Source organism: Dipteris shenzhenensis, chromosome 20, assembly GCF_047967505.1.
Source record: "Dipteris shenzhenensis isolate YYH24624 ecotype China chromosome 20, Dip_SZ_1.0, whole genome shotgun sequence".
Lineage (NCBI taxonomy): Eukaryota > Viridiplantae > Streptophyta > Polypodiopsida > Gleicheniales > Dipteridaceae > Dipteris > Dipteris shenzhenensis.
Genome location: NC_141615.1, coordinates 6,509,520 through 6,527,801, shown reverse-complemented (window position 1 = coordinate 6,527,801; position 18,282 = coordinate 6,509,520). Strand labels below are relative to the sequence as shown.

The 18,282-nt window shown below is 41.5% G+C and overlaps 1 protein-coding gene across 1 annotated transcript in view; it reads right to left on the bottom strand.

Moving 5' to 3' along the window:
* GLY2 (Metallo-hydrolase/oxidoreductase superfamily protein) overlaps window positions 1-6,748 on the bottom strand; it is a 43,057-nt gene extending 36,309 nt beyond the window's left edge. Inside the window, exons 1-2 of the mRNA XM_087391482.1 lie at window positions 6,488-6,748; window positions 6,038-6,160 (exon numbers count right to left, since the gene is read on the bottom strand). Of these exons, the coding sequence (XP_087247608.1) occupies window positions 6,038-6,160; window positions 6,488-6,723 (359 nt within the window). The 5' untranslated portion in view covers window positions 6,724-6,748. The remainder of the gene's footprint in view (window positions 1-6,037; window positions 6,161-6,487) is intronic.
* Window positions 6,749-18,282: the final 11,534 nt, after the last annotated feature.

Below are 18,282 nucleotides of genomic sequence, written 5' to 3'. Positions count from 1 at the left end.
GCCAACGACACAACACACAGATTATGCTTGGAGACATCCCTTCCATGTTCAGGAATACAGCGCAACCAACAGAGGCTATTGTGGCCCTTGTCAGAGCTACCGTTAGCAGACCACACCGGACCACATCGGACATCCACAGATCTAGAAGGGATTAGGCTGCACTGGGCAGGAGAGAGGGAGGCTGTTTTGAGGGGAACTAGATGAGGAATGAAGGCAGCCCGCCCCTCCTTTTATAGGGGGCTGTGGGAGCGTGGTAGGGCTGCTGACCAGCCAGTCGGCTGGTTGGCTGGCTAGTTGGGCTCACTTCCCCGTCCTTTTGCTACCTAGGGAGGGACACAAGGCAGCCTTCTCCCCAACCCTTTTCCCTGATGAAGAGCTGCCTAGGGGCCCTTTTGGGGATCCTTCCTTGGCTTCTCCTGCCCCCAAGCCTTGGTCCAGCCCTTGGGGGCCCTTTTGCGATTCTACCCGAGGCTGAGACCTAAGACGGAAACACTAGCCTACTGTTCTTCAGTGGGTACTAGTGAGCAAGGACTTAACTTCAGACTTGACGTAAGGCTGAGAGACTAACCTACATAGCTCGTGCTTGACTGTCCCTAGACAAGGGCGCACAATGGGGTCACGACATATGACAAAATATCCTATCATAGGAGCTATTTGCACTTTGTGACAACACTGGATTTGACGTGATATGATGATGATGATGGCGTTATGACTATGTAGCACTTAGAATTTAGCATGGATGATGATGCTTGTTTTAGCAACTCCACCCTTTCAACTTGTTGTATCAGGTTCTCATAGTCTCATAGACCCATTGGTTACAGGAGATGCAGATTCCAAAGATACTGATTTGGGGGGTGATGATCCTACACGCGTCCATCAGAGGGAGAGTTTGTGCCCTAGGAGGCAATTCAGATTAGGTTGAGAGAATGATCGGGGTGAAGCAAGGATGCCCCCTCTCACTGACTCTCTTCAGCCTTTACATTGATGAGATCACTTCCTTATAGACCACCTAGGAGGCGAGGGATCACTACTGACTAAACTAATGATACAGAGACTGCTATATGCTAATGACATAGTCCTCATATCAACGGAGGGACTACAGAGACATCTAGAGGTGTCCTGCAAAGAGAGAGAGAGACTTGACAATTAACCTTGGGAAGACCAAGGTTATGATCTTCAACACCTTAGGCGCAGTGCTTCACCGACAAAGCTTCACTTAGGTAAGCCAGAGGAGATAGTGCAGTCCTACACATAATTGGGAGCAGTCTTCACACGGAGCGTTTTCATGATGACTCATGCAGCAAGGGCACGACTCACAGGGGGTAGGGTGCTTTGACCCGACTAGAGAGACACTGCTTCCACGCGCACTTTCAAGATCCACTGACGAATAGTGAGGCCGACTACCATGTATGTAGCACCTTTCTGGGGGAGCGATCTCTCGGCAACAAAGTGGAGAAGATTTGAGCGGCTATAGGTGATTATGAGGTAGATCTATTGTCACCAAGCTGTAAATATTCTAAAGTCAAAGCATAAGTTGACCATTTATTGATCGTAACTAACGAGTTCTTCGTTTATTTAATAATGTTCAAAGAGCTACTTATTTGGTCAAAGTCTTGACTCCGTTCAAAGATACTTAACCTTGGTTAAGTAAGCCTAACCTCGGTTAGAAAGATCTAGCTTCGGCCAAGGTGGTTAACTATGGTTAACCAAGCAATTAAAGTACTGACTTCAGTCTAAGAGTGCTGACTTCGGTCAACGAGACTTGGCTCACGCCAAGAGGGTTAACCTCATTAACCAAGATGTGCCAACTTCGGTTGGAGAGATGTGCCAACTTCGGTCGGAGAGACTTGGCCGTAATTAAGGCGCTTTGATTGTCGGTCAACGCTCTTAATTATGACCAAGGGGGTTGGTCTTGGTCGACCAAAGAAATTGTTCTATGTTTATGTGTTGTTTGCCTAGTGGGGACACCCGCAGTGACTAGGATTGGGCCAACGATTATTATTTGCATGCGAAGCGCTAACAATTAATGGGTGCTATGGTTATGCGCTTTACTTGATTGTTGCAGCTATAAGAAAGGTTCCAGACTTGGGCATTGTGGAGCCTCGCGAGCGATTAGGAGTTATTCGCGTGACCAAGTGCTAAGAAGACCCCAGAAGACCTTACCCATGGAGATGGGATTAGAATAAGGCTAGAAATTAGACAAGTGGCTTGCCAAAAGAATGAGCTTTGAGCTCCCTTGTATTTTTTGGATTCACGTTTTGGAAGTGTTTTTAAAAAAAACACAGCTCTAGCTGGAACTCTATAACAAATTTTACTCTCAAATAATAAAGACCTTCGGGGGGGTCCAACCCAACATGTTGTCCTGGGCCCTAGTTGCTTGTAGAGAGCGAGAGAGAGAGAGAGGTTGAGAGAGTTTGTCTACAGAAATGAATACTAGTAAAAGCGAGTGGTGAATCGACACAGGGAATCTCTAGGAAGATTGCATTGGCATCAGAGCAAGGTTTGCTCTTTTTCTCAAAGGAGCACGGTTCGAGATTGCAAGAGTGGATTGCTGTACTTTGACAGCCCATGAAGGCCACAAAGCACTTGACGGAGATAATATCTAGGTCGCATAATTTACGTGTGTACACCGTGCACGTGCGACACGGAACAAGCTAAGAGTATCGTGAAGGTTGACGTAAACCATGAGGTAGTGCAAGGATTAACCTTGTTGGCGAGTGACGAAATTCTCTGTCAAGGTTCATGTACTCGTGAAATTGTGTGCGATTCCTCAAACATGGCGATAAGGCATGTGCATACAACGGACGGCTGAACGAATGCCTTTCCCACAAGAATCACATTTTACCTTGAATGACTGCTAACTACTAAGATTGGCTCTGTGGTGAGCCTCCCTTTGAGTGTGGTGAAGGCTGTCTTTTGAGGAATTCCCCATCTGAAAGTTGCATTTTTCTTAGTAAGATCGTGGAGTGAGCGGCTACATCGGCAAAATGCGTGATAAATCTTCTGTAGTAAGGACACAGGCCTAGGGAACTTTGGACTTCATGCACAGTTTTCAGCTCTGGCCATTCTTGAACGGCTTAGAATTCACTTTTCTTGCTGTTTGCATAGAGCTGATGATTTCTCAGCTCTTGAAATACTGTAGCAAGATATTCCTAGTGAACTGTCTATAGGGTCGGAAGATGCGATCCATCATCCTATTGAAAGTAGTTGGGGCATTAGTCAATCCAAAAGGCATCACCAAATATTCATACAACCCAAAAGTAGTACGAAACGTTGTCTTATGCACATCCTGAGGCTGTATCCTCACTTGGTGATAGCCACTCTTTAAGTCTATCCTGCTGAAAACTGAAGCCCCATTTAACTGATCCAGCACATCATCAATGTGTGGAATAGGGAATCTATTCTTGATGGTCATTTTATTAAGAGCACGATAATCGACACACATACAAAATGAACCATCTTTCTTATGTACCAACAGTACAGACGCCCATACGAAATGAACCATCTTTCTTCTATACCAGTAGTACAAGGGAGCAAAAAGGAGAAGAACTGGGCTGAATCAGCCCCTTAGACAACAAGTCCTGCACCTGAGCCATAATCTTCTCTCGCTGAGTTGCACTAACTCTGTATGGGGGCCTATTGGGTGGCTGACTGCCAGGAATGAGTTCTATGCCATGATCCTTAGGTCTCTCAGGGGGTAACTCCCTTGGCAAAGCGTCAGAAAAGCAATCTATCTTTGGAGTGAGTCCCCTGCCTGGTACTTCCTGAGCTGAGCCTTGTCAGAGATTTTCTTGAAAGGTGAAACCTGCAAGTAGGAGTCTCAAAATTTCTGATTGTAAGACTCAATTGTATCTTGTGCTTCCATATGTATACTCTCCCAACCAAGGAGGACATGATCCCGAAACTGTTTGGGAATAAACTGTTTATAGAAAGCTTTCTTGAAGTCCTTCCATTTCCTAGGGGCTACATAATTAGCTGTTTTAGCTATCCACCATGCACCGGCTGTACCAGTCAAGTGCAAACCAACCATCTTCTTCTTCTTCTTCTTCTTCTTCTTCTTATGCTTTGGCTCTGAAGATCTCAAAGAAGAAGATGATGTTGAGGATGAAGAGGTAGAGCTAGAAGAAGAAGACGAACTGGATGAACTGTGATGATGCTTCACCTTTTTCTTCTTGGGAAGAGGACCTGCTCTTTTCCTCTTTTTGCTGTCCTTTTGGCGAGACTTCTTACTCTTTCCCAATGTATCATCTGTGGAAAGAGGAGTAGGACTCGAAGATCTCTTTTTGCCCATCACTTCCTGATTTGCTCCAGAGGGAGGCTTCTCTGGCTTTTCCTCAAAGAGAGGTTGTACCATCCTGCGAAACAAGGGGTCGCTTGTTGCCTCTCCCAACTGAGTAATCAGCTCTCTGTAGGCATTCTCTTTATTTATCTACATAGCCTCTGCCTGTTGTACCTGATCAAACTCTGCCATTCCCTCATGGGATGATTGGGCTTGCTGTTGTGAAGCCATTACTGCAACCAAAGTCTGAGAATTGCAACTCTCTCGCACACACCGTGTATGCAACCGATGCACTATGCCTTTTCTTTCCTGAGAGGAATACCTTAACAAGATGTGTATTGCATTCACAACTCGTGCCAATGCCGGGCTGCCAACTCAAAGCATGAACCCACAAGGTTGCTAAAGCATCAACACTGTGTTTTTTTCCTTTCCTGGCTGCTGCAAAGAGCACTCAGAATGCATCTGTTTTCCCTTTATTGTGCACAAAGGCATGCATTTCTTTACTTGAGCAAATCTCTGATTTTACTGATTTTCTGATGTTTTTCTGACAGGAAAAGTCTGACAAGTAGGTGGAATTATTTTTTATTTGCCAAGATCAAAGTCAGGGAATGATGGGATTTGGACTATCATTAATAGATTAAGCACCATGGTATGCCTAAGTCCATTGTCAGTGATCGAGATCCCAGAATGACCAATCTATTCTGGAGAGCTTTATTTGATAATATGGGGACGAATCTGAATTTTTTTTCTTCTTTCCATCCCCAGACAGATGGTCAAAGTGAGGTAGCAAATTCTACAGCATTGGATATGCTGAAATGCTATGTGGGTGACCAAGGTTCAGACTGGGAAAAGCACCTACCATTGGTGGATTTCGCTTACAATAATACGGTTCACAACTCCACAGGGAAAGCCCCCTTTGAGGTCATCTATGGGAAGGTGCTTCTGCCACCTATCCTGAGGACCAAAGATGAAATATTTGCAGCTGATCAGTTTGTGAGAGACCTCCAGACAGCTTTCAGCCAAGTCCGGACAACAATTGAAAGGTCTCAAGGAAAGCATAAAGAAGCTGCAGATAAACATAGGAGACAGTTACATCTCAAGGAAGGGAATTGGGTACTTTTGAAGTTTAAAGGCAAATAGAAAGTGTATGCAAAGTTCTCCCAGATATTATGGCCCTTTCAGGGTTACAGAAAAGATTAATGAGGTTGCATACATGTTAGCATTGCCAGAGCATTGGAGGATTCACAATGCTTTCCATGTGAGTCTTCTAAAGAAATTCCAAGGGCCAGAGTCTACAGAGCCAATAGTAGAGGATCAACCAGAAGTGGATGAGCTAGAGGAGCTCCTTCAGCCAGAGCAGATTGTGCACCATACTGTACCCAAAGGCCCTCAGGGCAAGGAATTTTAGAGGTATCTTGTAAAATTCAAGAATTATTCGGCATTGGATGCCAAGTGGATGAGGCTGATCTAAACCCCCAAGAATTCCTATATTCGTGAGTCACTCTATTCATGGCTTATCAAGAGAGCCTTTGATATTTGAAAATCCATGAGTGGCTTGGGAGTCGGGACAATATTATTTTTTCCAAAAAAAATGGATGATGCATAACTCGCTTTTAAGTCAAATTTGATAAAATCTACAGATTAGGTTGTGCCATATAAATGAAGAACACATGCTCCTTCAAGAAAATGCATAGCCTGATGGATGCCTGCAGCAAGGTGGGGGTGACCTTCAAGTGCAATTGGTAGCAAAAAACATACCAATGATGATGTGTGGTAATCACAAACTTGATATTTGCTCCATGTCCCTGCGCTGCCTTTAGAACCCGATCAGGCTCTACAGGATCAACGACTGCTGCATCTTTGGTTGAATCATCAACTAGGCTGGATCATTCACATAAGTAGAAAAGTTAGTGCAATATAACCTCCACTTACACAGAGGATAAAGAGATTGCAAAAGATCTTAACCAAATAAAGCAGTAAAACAGAAGAAGTCCACAATAAGAGAGTACAAGTACTCATGAGCGCTGCCTTCGATAGTGTTCGCTGGGAATCATTTTGCAGGTGAGGCGCATTTCGCAAAATGCACAATTCTTAAACCTTCCTTCGCGATTTCACAGCGCAATAACATGCCCAGTATTGTTCTAGGTTTAGGGGGTCTTTGACAACATTTCTAGAAGGGGTACGTGCGGCGACGCGAAGAAGACTCACAGGTAGGCATAGTTGTCTTCGAGGCAGGGTATCGGCCAAATCTTCATCGCAGCTTGTGATGGTCTCGAGGGCCGAAACTTCAAGTCGAAAGCCGCAGCAAGTGTTCCGATGTTGTATGTTGGAAGTAAGACATAACTTTTTCTTCCTAGAATATTGTACCAAAATATTCTTTCAAAATTCCATTTACGAGATCGTAATTTATGAATGAATACAAGCATCAGCAAAACAGTCTCCATAGAAACATTATTCTCAACAAATCATAAAACATGAATTTTGAAGGCTTTTCCAAAGAATTTGCCGATTTTTTAGCTCAAATATAACTAAATTGCCTAAATTTTTGCAAATTTTACAAAATTGAGAAAATATTTTTTATGGGTGAAAATCAAAATGTTGCAGGTTCATTGTATATAGTTTGCAGGTTTTCTGTGAACACTAGGCACAGGAGAATGCTCCACTCATGATTTACGCAAGAGGTGTCAAGGGCAAGGCATAAGAGAAGCTTTGTGTTTTTTGGCATGCCCCATGGGAAAGAAGCTAAAATTCCAAATTGCACAAATTCTCATGCCTAATTTTTCTCTTCCCGCTATTTTCGTTGGTTCACTCAATAACATGTCATATCGTATGCTCTTGTCCTCACGCGTGTTTACTTATGCTTGGTTCATGCATGCTGTCTACCTGCCTTAAGATCACCTTTGTCTTGAAGGCAATGACAATGTAGCTTGGTTTTCATTGGCTCCTTTCCGATCTAGCTATGTAGATTCCTCTGTATGTAGATGTTTGGGGCAGAGGCCTTGGGATCGACATGGGCTTCCTATGGTTGTCCCAAGTAGGTGGGCTTGCGGATTTCTTTGCGTGCAATTGAGAAGACGATACGTAGCATAAGGGCTTGCAGATTTCTCTGCGTGTAAATCCTTGGGACAGACATCTCGGGTTTGATTGCCTATGGCTGGTTGGCCTCGATGGCATTGGAGTCTTGGGGATTTCTTCATGGTATTTGTCCTATAAAGTTGAAAGCAAAGTGTGTAGGTATTTGCATCGTTTCCTTCATACGGGACTTGGCATTTTACAAGTAAGTTTTTGCGAGTTTTGCAAGTTTTTATTGAATTTTTTCTATAGCTCATGGCATGCCATTAAAGATCGTATGGTGTAGAACTCTTACAACCGCCTTGATCTCTAGCTACAAGGATTGATAAACCATAATGATTTTTTTTAATGGGAAAATTTAAGCAAAACTACGCATTTAGCATTGGGAGAAATTTAAAATATTGTTATATGCACAACTTGTATTCTTACATGCAAAGGACCCTAGATAAACAAACACATCTCCCACAAAACTAGAAATTATAGATGTTCAAATATTTGACCTATGGATGACCATCGTTACTCTCCTCCATTGGTACAAATTCCTTGGAACAAAACAAAACTTGAACTATGTTGCCATAGAGATATAGATTCCTTGGAAAAACAAAAACAAAACTTTTGATACATGCACAATTTGACCTCTTTGACACTAGAAATGAGCTCAGAAGGCCCAAAAACCTTGACAACGACTGCAAACATGGGTACCTTTAGATAAAATCCCAAAATGCCTCTAGGAAAAATGTTTTTGGCACCTTGTCTTTATAGCTCGCCGGTGAGCTATTATTTCAAGCTGTTTGTGCTTGGCTCAACCACAAATGCAATGATGCTTCGCTACTGCTTGCTTGTCTTTATAGCTTAACGGTGATCTATTGATCCAAGGTATTTATAATGAGATCTTGTTCTCTAATAGAACTAGCTCCATGGTTTCCATTAAGTGTTTCTTATGTTTACGGTAGGTAGCCTAAGGAGATGTTTGGGTTTTCTCACAACCCCTTGAGCCACGTGTCATGAATCTAAGCCCTTGATCTGGCTTCATCTTATGCCCTTGATTTCATTTGATGTAAAAGCTAAGCTTTGGACTAAATCTCCTAAAGCATATAGGTTCTTTTCACAATAACAAGACTATATAAATGTTTCAACCCTATTCGATTTGAAGAGATGGTCTACTTGATTTGCAAGTTTGGGCTTATTTGCATGTGAAGCTTTGGAAAGCCTCACGATGAGCTTATGCTCTACTCTCATAAGCATAAAACCTCGACTTACTACAGTGATCAAACTCCCATTTTCCCAAGGTTGGAGAGGCATGTAACGCTGGCTAAGTGAGAGTGAGAATGTTACGTGCTCTACTTCGAACTTCCTCTTATGATAATTGTCATTTTGTGCTGTCTAGAGTCTACTGAACGATATGAGAATGTTGGAATCATCCCACTCAAGGACACACGCAGATCCTCTCAAGGTCACATTGGCAAGTTTTTTGGATATTGTCTCTCAACATTCGACTACGATTATGACTATTGACATTCAGGTTGGTGCTAATATTCTTGGCGTTTATATTCTCGGCATTATCTCAGTACCTAGGGAAGGGCCCGTTCCCTCGGATTATAACTCTTGGGGGGAGGAAGCATGTCGCCTCCCTGCCCACACTATGTGTGGTTATAATAATTATATACTATATATTATAATATAAATATTTTCAATTACTGCTCCATTCAAAATTTCATGTTTTTAATCTGAATTCTTACAACATTCCTCTCAATTATAGTCCATGTGACAATATTGTAAAAACTGCAACGAGGATCAATTATTGTATCGCCTTATTCATGTATTTGTTGGACTTCAGCTTCCAAAATATGGACATCACAAAATCAATAATAAATCACCACCCCTGACATTTGCAGGAAGGATCGGGTCCTAACGAACCTTGTGTTGCATCTCATGTCCACTATTTTACTCATTCTCTTTTTTCCTTAAACAATTGATAAAATAAAAGGATTCAGCTTCAATTTCGAGTTAGTAGTTACTTGCTCCACAATGGAAAGACTGCCTGCCGCTAATCTAGCTATGAAATATATTCTTTGGCTTTATTATTATTTATACTTGCATGGTGATATCCAAGAATTATAGCTAGCCACTAGCTATAAAATTAACAAATAAAAATACTTGAAAAACTCGCAAACTCACAAAAAAATTTAGTCGCAAAATGTCAAAACCTTTTCGTATTGCCTGAGCTCATTGGTAACATACCATCTGCAGTCATGGCTGAGTTTGAAGCTTGTGGTGATTCTATGGACTCTGAACGTGGAACCTTCCAAAAAGGTGTCAATTGATTCTTCTGTCTTCAAGCACGTTTCTTTGTAGACATTCATTTTCACTTCTATTCATCTTTTTTGCTTCTTTTCTATTCATGCCCGTCTCTCGTGCCTGTGGAAGCAAAACTCTTAAAGTATGGGGCCTAAAGACAGATGCATGTGGTGATGAGGCTATCTCTGGTTCATATTTCTTACTTCATCTTTTCTTGCTTATGTTTAGTTCGGCTTTTGCATGCTTATGTAGCGAGTTCATTGCTCGCAAGTCAATGGAAAGCAATGGAGGAGGCCCCCAGCTGTTCGCATGAGATTGAGGATGATGTGTTACCCGAATCGGTTATCGATGGTGGGCCATGCTGTGGACATTGTGTTTCACGAATAGAATATTCACACTAGCAAGATGCAAGGTATTGGGGTGCCACGTTCTTTTATGTTGTGCCTTTTATCACTTTCGTGAGGTTTCGTAACCTTTTTGTCACCCACAGACTGAATACCTTTGAGGGTTCTACATTGTCTCATGGGCTTTGCCTTGTGTTTCGATTTGAGATGGTTACGCATGCTTGATGACCTTGAGTTCGATGCTTCATGTGCCTTAGGTAGCGAGTCTGTGCCTTAGGTAGCCAATCTACTTTGTTTGTCAATGCCCTTTGGAGAACAAGCATCATGTTAATGGTGGGCCACTTGGTACACGCTTGCCCCAGCATACCGATTGCAAGTTGTACTTTTTGCTCTGACTTTTGAATGATCGCTTTGAGGGAGTATTCATTGCAAAATAGTGGCTCCAAGGCATTAGCATAGCTATTTTGCGATGTGTGCTACCCTGTGTATTCCTGCCATCTGCAATATAGGTGTTGGATCATGTTACAGCATGGGTTAACTTTGGATTGCTAGTTCTACTCTCTTGGTGGTGCCCCTAGTGGAGCTAGAACCTCTTGTCCAATCTTTATTTTGTGTATTTGACTTTTCTATTCTTAAAGGTGAATTGGTTGTGTAAACGGCTTTTACCCCATAGAGAGTGACTCATTAGCATTGGGTCTTGTGAATGCAATAAATGATGATAGAGGCAAGAATGTAGTAAATGAGTCAAGGGCATTAGTTCCAGCAGAGTATAGGTTTTGTAATACAAACAACCTTCCTATGCTACGTATCAAGGACCTCTTAGAATTTGTTGCTTATCATTTTGCTTCTGAGGGAAAGGCTCTAGCCAAGTATGGGACCTTTAGAGCCCCTAACCCCTCGCACTCAATTTACATGAGAGTTGATTTCATCAACATTGACTACTATGGGAGACGATCACACTGCAAGTCCCTCACGTGCATGTCCTCCAGTTGAAGGATGTGATACAGATAGATAACTTTTATAGGATTGAAGTGTCAACTATATCAAAGAAGAGCATAGGTGAAGGTGGTACATGCTATGTTTCCTTACGCATAGATGCAACCACGTGATGAAGGTAGAACCATTTGAGGGTGAATTGTGCTTCCACCCTGAGAAGTCCATATGTGATCATGTCCCATGGGCTGTGGCACAAATGCAATCCAGGAGAGCAAGCTTCAAGTTTGTGATGGAGACTATAGCGTTTGTTGTCAATAAAGTTGATCTTGAGAGCCCTACATCAAATTAGATTATCGTGGCAGATCGACCAAACCCTAAGCATCAAGCGACATTAATTGTGAATATAAACTCTCTTATTTGCTATGAACACTTCTAGAAAGAAACTCACACATTCATCTTGCTTATAGCTATCATTCATGGTAGCTGAGCGGAGGCAAACATTGTCTTCCTTAATCAAAGCATTGACAATACGTGATGGGTCACAAGTGGCTATACAGATCAGAGGTGGCCATTTGAATTAGTTATTGGGTATGCATTACTGCTTTGCGGACCATTACACACGTAGTGTGGTGGCTATTGAGAACATCCTCATGGAAAGTAGACCATCTGGTCACTTCACCATCAACAGCTCCAAGCACGTGATTGCTTTTGAGGAGAGTCGATAGATTGCGGTGTAGGAGGGCTATCCTTTCAATTTTCTAAAATGTCAATAGGTCAATAGGTCCTATAGGTAGTTTCTTTATGTGAGGAATAGAAAATCAGATAACATCAACTTCAAGTGACATTGTAATGTAGCCTTCTTTTTTGAAGAGGAAAATTTGGTGTTTCATGCTTTTTTGAAATGGACTCATGTGAGAAATTGGATTTTAAGACCACAAATTAAAGACAATGTTTTTATGTACTTTGAGATTGAGATTTTAAAGTTACTACATTTCTTATTCATGGCATCTTCTCATGTTTACTATCGTTTCATTGCTTAATTTATTAAAGATAGACTGAGAAATGGATTCGCATATGAGACTCTGAATTCCATGACCATAGATTGAACCGAATGTTTTTATGAATTCTAAGATTGGGTTTTTAAAATTCACATTTGTCATTCATGGCATGTTGTCATGTTTACTCTCATTTGATGTTTTTAATTTACGCAAAATGAAGTGAGAGGACTTGAGATGGTGTGATTTATAGTGTAATTTTATACACGATCTTGAGCCACTTTGACCTTCAGCTTCTCCTATGAAGTGCACACACGTGGTGTCAATCGTCTACTTCTTATAGCCTCCCTGGAGGACCTCCTCGAGTTTGTACTTGGATGTTTGTGGTTTCAAAAGTTTTCCCTACTTATCCAATTGTTTTTCTTCTCTTCTCTACCACAACCAGTAGTAGTTGCTCTGGAATGGCTTCTTCTACTTACAAGGTGTCAGCTTTAGCCATAGGCAGTAGTAATAGCTAGCCTATTACGAAAATTAAAATTAGACATGATCACAAGTTCATGATTTACCCAAACCATAGAAACCAAGAATAAGGAAACAAGTGGGGGAGAGAAGAGAACGAGAGAGCGACACTACATGGGGTCCAATCTTACCCCCCTAGATGGTGGCTCTTGCTTCCCATTTAGAGTATTTATATTGTCATTCCAAAAAGCAAAGAGTCAATAATAATTGTCATTCTCTGTTGGCAGTAAGTATTCCTTGCAGTGGGCTTTGAGAAACATCGTCAAAGAAGGTGATCACCTCATTTTCGTCATTGTCAACAAAAAGCACAATGGGATGGGTGAGATGCATTTGTGGGAAGACACTAACACTCTCACCACTATTTCATTTTTTCACTTCTTTTGCATGTCGAAAGCTGCAAATGATGTTGTTCCTACCCCGTTTGGGTGCTGATCTGTTCCTTGGTTTCCCTTCCTCAGCTTTGATCTCTCTCTTCGACACAGGATCTTCTAAATGCATTGGAGAAACATCGGCGTGCTTTTCATCTATCTTTCCCTTCCCTTTTTCCTTAGATGTCAAACCACTTGTTCCAAGCATTCCCTTTATCTTTATTTGAGCGATTATTTAAATTTCTTGGCAAAGGGAACATATCTCCTCCTCTACGTGGAGGTTTATCACAAATTGGACTAGTATGGCCCCAATCCCCACAATTATAACAATGATAGGGTTCAAACCTCCCTTAATTTGCACCTCTACCTGCTCCTAGATCCTATCTATTTCTTGGACTATTTCTTGGATTCTGATATGGTGGCCTTGGTCCTCCTTGTCCTCTTCCTGCTCCACCCAAAAGATTTAGATTGAGATTTTTGAACATGTCAACCATCTCATGCATATCTTTACGTAAACTGTCATTATCGGTATTCTTTGTTTCTGGCTATGCAACCAAAGTGTTCATAGAGGGTTGTTCCTCTCTCCTAGGCATTTGCTGAACTCCCATGGTCAACTACTCCATTCTAATCATCTTCCACTCTTTTGCCTTTGCCAAATCAACAACTTCTTAAAAATTGGCTATAGTTTTCAGTTCCATCTTCATCCGTAAAGGGCCTCTAAGTCCAGCAATGAATTTCTCCTTTTTCAGCATGGTAGGTGGTTGCTCATTCCCTAGTGACACACACCAACGATCCAACAGGCGGCTGAAAACCTGAATATATGCATCAAGGGGACCTTTTTGCATGATGTTTTGTATTTCATGCCATAGTTTATCCGGATCTTCCATGAATTTCTTAGCATCCTAGCTCGGCGTTCCATGGAACAACAGGAAGTCTTGAGCCATGACTTCTAATTATTAACCACCAATGATCTTAGTCTTGTAAACTGAAGGTCCTGTTCCTGCATGGAGGCACCAAAAACATGATGAGATTGGCAGAGCTAACCTGAAATGCCTTTATAGCTGGGACAATAGTCACGTTCACAACTAGATTGAGAAGAAACACAATCCCAAGATCAACTCAAAACACCACAACCGAAAAACACCATAGCGAACAACAAACACAATCACAACTTACAGTGGAAGCACCACTATAATCAATACTACTCATAAGAGAAACCCCTTGTAGGACCAGAGAGAAGAACTTTGCTACCAATATGACAACCTGGATGCCAAGAAGGAACCTTAGACCTTGCTCTCTTTTATCTGCAGTGCAACTTTTATCATGGCTGCAACTCTTGATACAACCAAAGAAAATCTCCCTTACAAGAAGTTCACCTTTACTACTTGCCAAGAAGCCAGCTTTCAATACATCACCATATAGGTCCCAATCCTGTGGCTAATCACAAGAAACTTTCAAATACATGCTACTGAGTGCATGGCTAACCACCAAGGAGCCGCCCTTTCACCCAGTTCCCTCCAATCCACACACGGCCAACACTTGACTGTGTATCTCTTTCAAGTTCTTCCACAAATCTTGAGCCATGACTTCTAATCACATTAACCACCAATGATCTCAGTCTTGTAAACTGAAGGCCCCGTTCCTGCATGGAGGCACCAAAAACGTGATGAGATTGGCAGAGCTAACCTCAAATGCCTTTATAACTGGGACAACAATCACGTTCACAACTAGGCTGAGAAGAAACACAATCCCAAGATCAACTCAAAACACCACAACCGAAAAACACCATAGCGAACAACTGTTAAACACAATCACAACTAGCAATGGAAGCACCACCATAATCAATACTACTTATAAGAGAAACCCCCTGTAGGACCAAAGAGAAGAACTTTGCTGCCAATATGATAGCCTGCATGCCAAGAAGGAACCTTAGAACTTGCTCTCTTTTATCCGTAGTGCAACTTTTATCATGGCTTTCTAGAACTCTTGATACAACCAAAGAAAATCTCCCTTACAAGAAGTTCACCTTTACTACTTGCCAAGAAGCCAGCTTCCAACACATCACCATATAGGTCCCAATCCTGGCTAATCACAAGAAACTTTCAAATATATGCTGCTGAGAGCATGGCTAACCACCAAGGAGCTGCCCTTTCACCTAGTGCCCTCCAATCCACACACAACCAACACTTGATTGTGTAACTCTTTCAAGTTCTTCCACAAATCCAAAGGTGGAGCCATCAAGAATGTCACAACCATCCCATAAGCTCGTTATGACTAAGCTTGTTGTGACTAGCATGTAGCTTTTCTGAGTTCTTATGCATGCCTTCAAATCATACAAACACCAGGTGCTGCTAGTCCTTTCCAGAAGCTATCTTTTGATTTCAGCCCACTGCTCATATTGGCAGCCACACAAGATCTTCCTTGGCATCTTGTGAGTAGAGTGCCAACACACTTTCTATGCCAAACTAGCCTCGGAACATACACAGATAAAGGCTCACTGTGACAACTACACTACTACAAAACTAGGTGAAATGGTAGCCCAAAAGTGACATTTCTACATTATTAAATGGCACTTTCATTTCCACATGTGCCATTTTTTGGAAATGGCAACCAAAAGTGCCATATATTTTTGCCATTTCTATGTCCATAATGGCAACCAAAAGTGCCATATATTTTGCCATTTTGACATATGAAATGGCAACTAAAACTGCCATATAGTTTTTCCATTTCCACATAAAAAATGGCAACCAAGAGTGCCATATATTTCTACCATTTTTGTGTCTAAAATGGCAACCAAAAGTGCCATATATTTTGCCATTTTTACGCATTAAATGGCAATTAAAAGTGCCATATAGTTTTTCCATTTCCACATGCAAAATGGCAACCAAAAGTGCCATATATTTTTGACATTTTATGTCTTAAATGGCAACCAAAAGTGCCATATATTTTGCCATTTTTTTGTATGAAATGGCAACCAAAAGTGCCATATAGTATTGCCATTTCCACATATCATTGAGTGCAAATTGTATTTCCTAAGTACCCAAGTTTTGCATCGATTTCTCCTTAGCTTCTAGGATTGACCAACAAGCTTCCATTTTGTTTGACTCAGACAAACTACCAGCGACTAATCCCACCCCTTCTTTAGCAAAAGATAAATATACTCTGGTGAATGATGACTCAAAACGAGTAATTGTCAAATTTGTAGACCCTACCACAATTTACTTGCTAGTTGTCATTGCGCTACTAGACAAAACATGAACAGACTCTAAATACCATAATATGAGAAGTTGTATTCAAGTTAATCAATATCATCGCTCAATAGTGAGATGCCATGAAACAGAGGGAGAACTTACAGGATGCAAAATACCATTATTTGCCTATATGATGGTGACGGATACTAGCAGAAACATGATACTAGCATTCCGTCCACCCTTAGCAATTGCATTGAGTTATCAAGGGAGATACAAATTGTCCTATATTTCATCGTATGAACATCAGTGCTTTGTTAAGAACATACTAACCGTCTAGACCAGTGAGTCGTAGTGGAGTTGAGGAGTGACATCGGATTTCTTGCCTTTTCCCGATAACAGCAGCCATTCCAGTGCTAGATAGCCAGGTGTTCCACGCATGTTTGTCACCAACCGACTCTGTTCTCTTCCCATGCTTTGTGACAGCCCAAAATCTGACACCTTTGCTCGAAATTGATTGTCCAATAGGATGTTCTCGGGCTTTATGTCCAGATGCAAAATCCTTTCCTCGCATTCTTCATGCAAATACGCTAGAACTCTCCAGCGCGATGCGATTCTTAAGGGGGAGAAAGGGGATATGGAGGGGCACCGATTCTGTCACATAAAGATATCAATTGATTCTGTGGAAGACGGGGGGGAATTGCAATTTAGCCCCATTTGGCACCCCATCTTCCAACTTGAGTTGCACAAGAGTTCATCCAAGGGCAGGGCAATAGCAAGAATATCCAAGATGTGGAAGACAGGGGGAGTCAATTTTGCCCCACAAAACCATTTCCTCCAAAACATCTAGATATCCAAAACTGACTCAAACAGCCTCATAAACCCTCTAGTTTTTTGGCCTGCCCCTAAAGAGAGAAATTTGAACATTGAAAATTCTACCTAAAGGATAGTGCTGACATGTACTAGAAATGTAGAGCTAAGAATTCAAAGATTAGTATATATTTTTATGGGAAAGCATACAATATATGGACATTGCATTATTGTATTGATTATCATAGAGAAAAACCTATTGATTCTTACTTTCTTAAAATTTTATTGAAAGAAATATGCTTTAGACTATAGATGGAGCAAGTTATGAATTCAACCTTTGGCTTTGAGTCATTCAAAATGGACTCTCAAGATTGGACTCCCAAACTCAAAATAAAATCATACAAGTGAAAGCTATGTGTGTGTGTGTATCAACAAAAAGGCCATAGCCCGTCGTTCTAGGAATAATTAAAAGAGCCAATATTAAGATGTATCGAGAGGTATCTAGAGGGATTTGATCAAGCATATCAATTCAAAAGAAACCCCACTCTATAAAGCCTCACAGAAATAGTTTCTGTGCCTGTTGGGAATGGTGGACAAGACAATAGTTCAATTGATTTTGCCTTCACTCACAATCAAAGATTCATGTTGCTGAATTTGGATCTTGAAAAGGCCTATGATCAGGTTAATTGGGCATTTATTCTCAAGGTCATGCAAAGGATGGGGTTTGGGGGCGGCTTTTACAGGTTAACAGAAATCCTCTTCTCCAATACTTTGGCTACGGTTTCTATCAATGGTTATTTGTATGACTCCTTTCCTCTTAAATGCTATGTTCGCCAAGCGTGTCCCTTTGCCCTCCTTCTTTTTGCAATTATAGCAGATCCCCTGCTTAGGATGCTAGATTATCACCTATCACAGGGATCTATCAAAGGACTTCCTCTTCTGCAGAGTACTTGTTTCTCTTCATAGTTTTTTGCTCATGATAATACACACATTTTGGTGGCTGAAAGGGAGAATTTGGATGCCCTACTAGGTCTATGTTCAGAGTTTTCTCATGTGTCGGATTCTCAAATTACTACGAGCAAGTCCACAGTTCTATATTTGCATTGGGATAATGTACCTGATTGGCTTGCTTTGTATGATTTCCATTGCATTCCATTTGGCACTGTCTTTCGGTATCTTGGCTATCCCATGGGAGTCGGGATTACTATGAAGCAATGTCTTGACTAGATTCTTCAAAAGGTGTAGGGTAAATTCCATAAGTGGCAAGAGAAAAAGCTCTCTTTATTGGGCCGGTTTACAGTTTTGAAGCATATACTCTCACCATTACTTTCGGGAGTAAGCTTTGGTGTATGCAAAGCCATTCTTGGCAGCCACCTGAGGAGGTAGCTCGGGAGTTCACTTTGACAGCTGGGGAATGGGATTTTATTTCCTTTACTTTATCCAGGCTCAGGGATGTTGGCCAACCAACCCTTT